General features: G+C 41.4%; 1 protein-coding gene across 1 annotated transcript; it reads left to right on the top strand.

Moving 5' to 3' along the window:
- Positions 1 to 5923: 5923 nt before the first annotated feature.
- Positions 5924 to 8835, top strand: Pcdhb1 (protocadherin beta 1). The gene has a single exon (NM_001014800.2). The coding sequence runs from the start codon at positions 6078 to 6080 to the stop codon at positions 8532 to 8534; it is 2457 nt and encodes an 818-aa protein (NP_001014800.1). The 5' UTR covers positions 5924 to 6077; the 3' UTR covers positions 8535 to 8835.
- The last annotated feature ends 1130 nt before the right edge of the window (positions 8836 to 9965 follow it).

Raw genomic sequence — 9965 nt, forward strand, 5'->3', positions numbered from 1 at the left:
AGAAAATATCATCCTGAGTGAGCTAACCCAATCACAGAAAAAACATACATGGTATGCACTCATTGATAAGTGGATGTTAGCTCAAATGCTCAAATTCCCAAGATGCAATGCAGAGAGCACATAAACCTCAAGAAGGATGACCAAAATGTGGATGCTTCACTCCTTCTTTAAATGGGGAACAAAAACAGGAGGGGATATGGAGGCAAAGTTTAGAGCAGAGACTGAAGGAATGGCCATTCACTACCTGCCCCACATGTGGCCCATGCATATACAGCCACTAAAACTAGATAATATGGATGAAACTAAGAAGTGCATGCTGACAGGAACTGGATATAGATTTCTCCTGAGAGACACAGCCAGAACATGTCAAACACAGAGGCGAATCCTAGCAACAAAGCACTGAACTGAGAACAAGACCGCCGTTGGAGGAATTAGAAAAAGGACTGAAAGAACTGAAGGGACTTGCAACCCCATAAGAACAACAATGCCAACCAACCAGAGCTTCCAAGGACAAAACCACTACCCAAAGACATGGACTGACCCTGTGCTCCAACTGCATATGTAGCAGTGAATAGCCTTGTTGGGGCACCAGTGGAAGGGGAAGCTCTCGCTCCTCCCATGGTTGGAACATCAGTGTAGGGGATTGTTGGGGGGTGATAATAGGGGGTGGATGTGGAGGGTAACACCCATATAGAAGGGGAGCGAGAGGGGTTAGGGGGCTGATAGGAAACTGAAAGGAAATAACATTTGAAATGTAAATAAGAAATACCCAATTTAATAAAAATGGAAAAAATTAAATATCCAATAAATACAACAACAACAAAATAATGACTACATGAAATTCATAGGCAAATGGATGGAACTAGAAAATATCATCCTGAGTGAGGTAACACAGTCACAAAATAACACACATGGTATGCACTCACTGATAAGTGGATATTAGCCCAAAAGCTTGGAGTACCTAAGAAAAAATTCATAGACCATATGAAGCTCAAGAAGGAAAGCCAAAGTTTGGATGCCTCATTTCTTCTTAGAAGAGAGAACAAAAAACTCATGGGAGTAAATACAGCAACCAAGAGTGGAGCAGGGACTGAAGAAAAGGTCATCCAGAGACTGCTCTACCTGGGGTTTCATTCTGTATACAGCCACCAAACCCAGTCACTATTGCTGATGCCATGAAGTGGTTGTTGACAGGAGACAGATATGTGTGTCTCCTGAGATTCTCTGCTAGAGTCCTGCTGATAAAGATGATGATGCTAGCAGCTTACCAATGGACTGAACAAGTAGGCCACAATGGAGGAGTTAGAGAAAAGACTGAAGGAGGTGAAGGGGTTTGCAACTCCATAGGAAAAACAACAATATCAACCAACCAGGCCCCACCAGACATCGTAGGGGCTAAACCACCAACCAATGTTTTCACATGGAGGGACCCATGGCTCCAGTCACATATGTAGCAGAGGATGTCATTGTCAGGCATCATTAGGAAGAAAAGACATTGGTCCTGTGAAGGCTCATTTCCCCAATGTAGGGTAATGCCAGGGTGTTGAGGTTGGAGTGGGTGGGTGTGGGTGGGTGCATCATCAAAGAAGCAGGTGAAGGGGGTAAAGGGCTTGGGAGAGGGGGAAAGGAGGTAATATTTCAAATGTAAATACTTAAAATATCCAAGAAAATTAAAATTAAAAAAGACATAAGCAAAACCTGTAAAATAGAGGAATTTCCACCAGCCATGGAAATAGTTCCCAGACGTGACAGAGTTTGAATGATAGTGCATTAAAAGACCTTCACAGTGAATGAAGAAACAACTTATAGACTAAAGAAAGTCTTTGTCAGTTATATATCTGTATTAGTCAGGGTTCTGTAAATTAACTGAAATGATAGACCCAATCTGTTTATATTAAGAAGGGATTTATTAGAGTATTTATTAGAGTCTTACTGTGGTCCAGCTACTCCAACAACCTGAAAACTAGCTGAGATATCCAGCCTTGTGGACTGAACAGTAATATGACTAATGACTCTAATTTCTATAGTCGAGTGTCTGAGGATTGCAATGAATTTGAGGACAGATTGAGCTGCATAGTGAGATCCTGTTTCAAAAAAAATGACAGCAACATATATGTATTAGACAGGCATGATGGCTCACACTTGCAACCGCAGCACTCAGTAGATTCAGTAAAGAAATTAATGGCTTGTGCTATTATTTTAAGTATTAGAAACAGAATGGATACATTTTATTAATTTTATGTTTATTGTGATACCTATTATACAAGTATGTATGTAATTTAAACAGTTACAAATACTTACTTACCAGTTATGTCACATCAATATGACAATTCAGCGATATGTTTGAAACTAAGATCCTCAGAAGTGACCACTATCCCAAAGTTTGGTAGACATTGCCTTTGGTTTTTATTGTTTTTATATACATAGATATTCCTAAACAATGCAGTAATTGGTTTTATATGGCTGTGTTTTTGTCACCTTGACACAAGCTAAGATCATCTGGGAAGAGGGAACCTCAACCGTGAAAATGCCTCTCCACCAGACCGGCTTGCAGGCAAATCTGTAGGAGCATTTTATTGCTTAGTAATTGATGTGAGAAAATTTTCTGATAATTGAGGGTTTTTATATTGACTAGGTGTAAATGTGTCTCTTTTGATTATCCAAGATTCAAAATCATAATATGTAAAAATTCAAATCCACTTCTACAAATCTATAGGGAAAGGGCAAGAGAACTGAACAAACACTCCTCCTCCCAAAGAAATCCGGATGAGTGAAAGTGTATTAAATAATCAACAATCAGGGCAACAATGTGGCTTCATGGTGGAATGATTTTTTTGGTATATGTAAAGTTCCAGTACTGCAAAGAATGAAGCTAGTAACCAGAGAAACAAAACTTAAGCAACAAGATATGAACACAGACATAGACATGATAAAATTTTAGAATACTAATAATGCTAAGTATTATTAAGTACAGTTTAAGTACAATTTGTTCACTCTAGAACTCATGCTAATATTTAATCCCTATTTTGAGCTGTTACAGAATGGGGGAAGGCTGAGACTTTTCAGAAGTTCCTTATGAGATGATTGATAGATTATCTCAATAGTGGGTCTGATATAAAGTTCAGGTCTCTTTTACACACCCTGTCTTTCTCACCACGTGATTCCCTTCATTGCTGAGGATAGCAGGAAGTTCCTCACTGGAATGACCCCTTAATATTGGACTGAAATCATATGACAAAACAAAGCTATTTTAAGTATAAATTACCCCATGGTACTATGTTATTAGCAACAAAGACACTAGACATTGGATATAATTTGAACAACCAGTGGTTACACTGCTGATGACCATACAAATTCGGTATGAGTTGATACAGCATTTTTAGCAGTTTGTCATTATAACATATAACAGAAAAACATTATGACGTCAGTGTCACTTCTAGGCGGATTTTCTGTCCACCAGATCTGTGCACATACACACAAAGTGACATGCACAATATGCAATAATTTTAAATTAAGTGTATAACAGTAAAATGAGCAACTGAATTGGGTGAAATTATACTGGAAAAAACAGTCTTTGATATCTAGGAACTGGGTTAATATAGATAAGTCACAGTGTATTACTGTTGAATAAAGACAATTTCATAGAACACTTAGACAAGGCTACTCTGTGATGGTGATGGATCAGAGGCAAGAGTGCAAAACAATCAGTATACACACAGGTAGAGAAGAACATTAATCAATTCATTCAAAAAATGACCAAATGCCCCTCCAGACTGCAAATATCTGTAACTGGTTTACTAATATGACAGTATTATCCTCACACATTTCTTATATTCCACATAAAATTATAATTTACTCATCTTTAATTAACTTCACCTATGACACCTAGTCCAGATCTAACTTGAAATATCTCCTAAATTACTCAACACAAAGCCACATAGCATGTGTCCTTTGTAACTTCTTACTGATAGTCCCCATGTTTCCAAGGTTACTCAATTTTCAGTAATAGTCAGTAAATGCAACTTTATTTAGCAACAGCAGGAGTTCTGTTGCCCCCAACATCACTAGATTTCTATACAGTGCTAATGGAAGTCAACAAACACCACTAATTTCATATAAATAGCAAAGAAACTAGAGTCAGTGGACTCTCTGGTATATATGTCATACCTAGTTTTAAGAAGAGGAGAAAGCAAACAATTTGGGGGTGTACATTTGCACCAGGTGCTGGGGTACCTGATAGAGATAGAAGGGACTGTTAATGGTCCCAAGATATTAACATTTTGTATATCTTTTATTTTTTGAGACAAGCTTTCATGAAACTCAGTATAACCTTGAAATCCCTATGTACAGGACTACATGGCTGTGTAGTCCGGATTCTCTTGCCTCTGCCTCCTAAATGCTAGAATTACAGTCATACCCCACTATGCTCAGCTTAATATTTTGTATACTTTCTGCTTTCATTCACTTTGTCCTCACTGAGAAATATGGTTTAGGCTTCCTTTAAATGATAGCAATCATTATTATAGTATCTAAATTTTAAAATGCTAAGTACAAAGGGAAAATCATATATTTAAGATAATCATCAAGAGCTAGGTTTAACTACCGAAAGTCTATATACGGACTGATCCAGGGCTCCAACTGCATGTATAGCAGAGAATAGCCTTGTTGGGGCACCAGTGGAAGGGGAAGCCCTTGGTCCTGCCAAGGTTGGACCCCCAGTGCAGGGGAATATGGGGGGCAGTAAGGGGGATGTTTGAGGGGAATACCCTTATGGGGGAGGGGGAGGGGAGGGGATGGGGGCTTATGGACAGGAAACCGGGAAAGGGAATAACATTTGAAATGTAAGTAAAGAAATACATCTAACAAACAAATTAAAAAAGAGAGAGAGATAGGTTTAATTTTTATATTCCACCATTTAGGACCTTTGCCTTTCCGTTTGTTGCAGAACTGGGAATTGAACCTAGGGCCTGGTAGATGCTAGGCAAGGCTGTACTACTGAACTCCAACCTCAGAGCTAAGGACTTCAGTTTCATCTGTTTAAAAAAAATTGTAGGAGGATCAGATATCATCTTCCTATTTTGAAATCTTCAGTCCTAAATTAATCTTTGGTTGATAGCTTGATTTATCCATTATGTGACCCAAGAAACAGAGCAATATATTGATTAAGTGCATAGATTTTGGGTCAGGCAAAACTGCAGTGTATAACAAATAATTTCTGTTTACCAGGTATGGGAACTGGGAGGTGTGCAAAACATCTCTCTTGTCAGGTTTCCTCATCTTTTAAGATAGAAAATTGCCTTTCTCATAGGGTTTCTGCAAGTTTACATTAGATAATGCATACAAATTACTTATCACAGTTTTCGTTCACAGAAGCGATGCCTGCTCAATATTTCTGCCTGACCAATAATCATAAGAGACAAGCAATTTAGTGCTTCCTTTGGACCAAGTAGGGGATTTGTGCAAACAAAGACGTGTGTTTCTACAGGAGCTCATGTGCCTGAAAAGTATGTTTGCTCACTTTTCTTCTGTTACCAATTCTTCAATCCTTCCACCTGCCCTTCCCACCTCATTCACTCCATGTGTTTCATTTGGGCTTCGAAGGACAATGCAGGAGCCATTCTCCTTTTCCCGTGGGCTCTAAGTGAACTGTGGAAATGTAGCTTTAATTCCTGTTGTTTGTTCATTGCTGCAGTGGCTCCAGCCCACAAACAGGCTGACCTCAGCATGAGCAAATATCCTCACCCGCTCCTCAATTCCCAAGGACTTTTTTCTTGAAAGGGAATTAACAGGGAGCCTACGGTTGCTGTAGCAACAAACTTCCAACCTCTGCTCAACATTACGGAATGAGCACATACCTATTAATACGTTCAATAGCCTAGGGAATTAAGTTACTCAATGCAGATTTTCTTTCAAGTGCAAAAACAGCTTACCTGGCTGGAGGAGCCAGCCTTTGGCCACACTGCGGTTAGAGGCTAGTAATAGGAGAGGCTGGTGTTTGTGCAACCTGTTGCCAAAAGTGAAAGCCGGCGTGCCCCTAGGACTGGCGGCAGCGGAGGGGAGTGCATTTGTGAGGAATCATGGCAGCTGCGCGCAGGAAGCCTTTGCAGAACAGGCAGGTGGGCTCTCTTCTCCTTCTCTGGTGTGTGTCTGTGGGAGGTGCGGCCACTATCCGCTATTCGGTGGCAGAGGAGATGGAGAGCGGTTCCTTTGTGGCTAATGTGGCTAAGGACCTAGGGCTAGAGGTGGGGAAGCTGGCAGAGCGTGGGGCGCGGCTCGTTGCCGAGGGCAACAGGTTGCATTTCCGGCTCCATCGCAAAACTGGAGATTTGTTCGTCAAAGAGAAACTAGATCGCGAGGCACTTTGTGGCAAAGCTGACCCGTGTGTGCTGCACTTTGAAATTATTCTCGCCGAGCCGCTCCAGTCCTTCCGGGTGGAAGTCAGAGTATTTGATATCAATGACAATGCACCAGTTTTTCTAAACAAAGAGCCTCTTTTAAAGATTCCAGAGAGCACCCCATTGGGCTCACGCTTTCCACTGCAGAGTGCCCAAGATCTGGACGTGGGACTCAATGGTCTTCAAAACTACACCTTGAGTGCAAACACCTATTTCCACCTGCACACACGCTTCCGAAGCCATGGTCCCAAATATGCAGAACTTGTGTTGGATAATCCCCTAGATAGAGAGGCGCAGCCTGAAGTCAACTTGACCATTACAGCGGTGGATGGTGGGTCCCCTCCCAAATCTGGCACCGCCAACATTCGAGTGGTTGTCCTGGACGTCAATGACCACGTGCCCCAGTTCTCTCGCTTGGTGTACCGTGCTCAGGTGCCAGAGAACAGTGACAATGGCTCTTTGGTGGTGGTAGTGACTGCCACAGACCTGGATGAGGGCACCAATAAGCAGATAACTTACTCTTTAGCTGAAAATCCAGAAGCAGTTCTACGGACATTTCTTGTTGACCCACAAACTGGAGAGGTTCGACTCCGTGGGCCCTTAGATTTTGAAACGATAGAAACATACGACATTGACATTCAAGCTACAGATGGAGGGGGTCTTTCTGCTCACAGCAAAGTCTTGGTGGAAGTGGTGGATGTAAACGACAATCCTCCAGAAGTGACAATCTCCTCGGTGTCCAGCCCTCTTGCTGAGGACTCTCCACTCCAGACTGTAGTGGCTCTCTTCACTATCCGAGACCGGGATGTGCGAGTTGGAGGGAAAATCACCTGTTTCCTCAAAGAAGATTTGCCTTTTGTAGTCAAACACACATTCCGGAATTCTTACTCGCTAGTCACTGACAGAATCTTGGATAGGGAAGATGTCTCCAACTATAATATCACCCTCGTTGCCATGGACACTGGACCGCCCAGTCTGTCCACCGAGACTGTGATTGAAGTGGTAATATCTGATATAAATGACAATTCTCCAGTTTTTCAGGAGGATTCCTATGTCTTGACTGTCCGTGAAAACAACAGTCCTGCAGTTTTTATTGGCAAAGTCCACGCAGAGGATCTAGATTTGGGTGAAAATGCTCAAGTAACATACTCCCTGCTGCCTCCAAAGAGTGGCGATCTGTCAGTCTTTGCTTACATCTCCATAAACTCAGATAACGGAAAGCTCTATGCGCTAAGAACTATGGATTATGAGGCCATTCAAGACTTTCAGTTTGTAGTCAAGGCAACTGATGGTGGCTTTCTGTCGTTGAGTAGCCAAGTTACTGTCAGAGTGGTTGTCCTGGATGACAACGACAATCGTCCGATGATCCTGTACCCACTGCAGAATGGCACTTTGCCCTGCAATGACCTGGTGCCAAGGTCTGCAGAGGCAGGATACCTGGTGACCAAAGTAGTGGCTGTTGACGGTGATTCGGGGCAGAATTCTTGGCTTTCATACCATCTTCTTAAAGCCACAGATCTTGGGTTATTTTCTGTTCAAAGACAAAATGGGGAAATACGTACACTGAGGCAGATATCTGAGAGAGACCCTATGATGCAGAAACTGGTCATTCTTGTTCAGGATCATGGCCAACCAGCTCTCTCCACTACTGCCTCACTCAACATCCTGCTGGTGGATGGCTTTTCAGAGCCTTACTTGCAGTTCCAGGATCCATCCAAGCATTCTAGAAAGGTAAATCCAACCACAAAATATTTGGTCATTTCTCTGGCTGTGCTTTCATTTCTTTTTCTCTTCTCCGTCACTGTGATTATTATTATACACCTCTACCAGAAGATTAAACACAGAGAGAAATTTACAGTTCAAGAGCACTTCTATGACGACTGTAATTTCCCTAACAACTTGGTGCAAGGAAGAGGCAATGGCTCCTTATCCCAGCCTTGTCCATATGATATGTGCTCAGCCACTGGAACTGGAAACAGCGAGTTCCGTTTCCTTAAGCGATTTATGCCCAATTTCCCATTCCCCCATGCCACTGGGGAGGTGAAAACAGAGAATGACGCCAGTTTGCCTCCAGATTCTAATAGAAATCGGTCTCGGGGTTCAGAGGGCCATGCCAGGGCAGGAGATGACTATATGTAATTCTGGCTAACATCTCTCACAAGAAGAGAAACAGGATGTTATAGTCCATCTTGAAAGAGTCGTCCTCATGGAAACAGTAGACTGCAATGTTTTTAGTTGTAAAAGTCATATTTATGCAAATGTACAAGGTTACTAGATTACAAGGATATTCAATGAAACTCAGCAACTTAAAAGATTCTTTCACAAAGTATTACATGCACATAAACACCAACTCTACCATAAAATGGCATAGGACACAATAACCCCACTCTATCTTTTTGCTTGTTTTGTGATGGTGTGTGTGTGTGTGTGTGTGTGTGTGTGTGTGCACATGCACGTTTGTGTATATGTGTGTATGTGTGCATTTGCATGTATGTGTGTATGTGTGTGTGCATGTGTGTATATTGTGTATGTGTGTGCATGCATGCATATGTGTGTGTGTGTGTTCATTCATGTGTGTATGTGTACTGGCCATGTGCCTTCCTCACTTACTCTTTACCTTATATTCTGAGAAAGAACCTCTCAGTGACCCAAAAACTGGTTGATTCAGCTAGGCTTTTATTGATTTTCTGTGTCAAAATTACAAAGAAAGAGTCATTTATGTGTTATTGTTTCTGAAATTGATTATTACTAAATGGACCACACCAATACTTTTAACAACCAATATTATGGCTTGTTTGTGTGTGACTTTATACATTCACTAATTAGAGAACATAAAGCAGTGGTTGATGCGGAGTGAAGTCAGTAAGTGTGATGCAGTCACAAGTGTTTTCAAAGGTAAACCAGGAAGTCAGAAAAAAGTCCTAGTATGGCCATGGAAAAATAGGTGAATAAGCTGTGGCTAGTTTGGAGAATGGAAAAAGAGGTCCAATCACCATAGACTGCAATTCTAATGGAAACAGAAATACCTAGTTTGATGAAAATAGGAAACTCAGATCGGGATTGGCTTAGTATAAAACAACTATCCCACTCCCTACATTATATATACATCTGGAATTCTTTTAAAGAAGTACTACTGTGTGTGTAAATTCTGCTTTCCCCTTTCTTGTGTGCTAGGCAAGAAGTGAACAAGCCATTTTTTCATGTTTCCCATGGCATTTCACTGGCCCTGACTTGAGAAGGAGAGAGAGAGAGAGAGAGAGAGAGAGAGAGAGAGAGAGAGAGAGAGAGAGAGAGAGAGAGAGAGACTGTTAATTTTACCTTTAAATAACTTCCGCAGTTGAAAGTTATTCGTGCACAGGGAAGAGAACTGGCTCTTGGTTCTGATTAAAAATTGAGTTTGCTTGAGAGTGGTGGTGAATTCCTCTAATCCCAGAACTCGGGAGGTAGAATCAGGTGGATCTCTGTGAGGATCAGGCTAGCCAGAAATACACTGTGAGACCCTATCTCCAAAAAAATGGCAGGCAGACCTATAGTTTATAATTCAGAAATCTTTATATTTTGTACTTGCAT

This window comes from Rattus norvegicus, chromosome 18 (assembly GCF_036323735.1).
Source record: "Rattus norvegicus strain BN/NHsdMcwi chromosome 18, GRCr8, whole genome shotgun sequence".
In the NCBI taxonomy this organism is placed as follows: domain Eukaryota; kingdom Metazoa; phylum Chordata; class Mammalia; order Rodentia; family Muridae; genus Rattus; species Rattus norvegicus.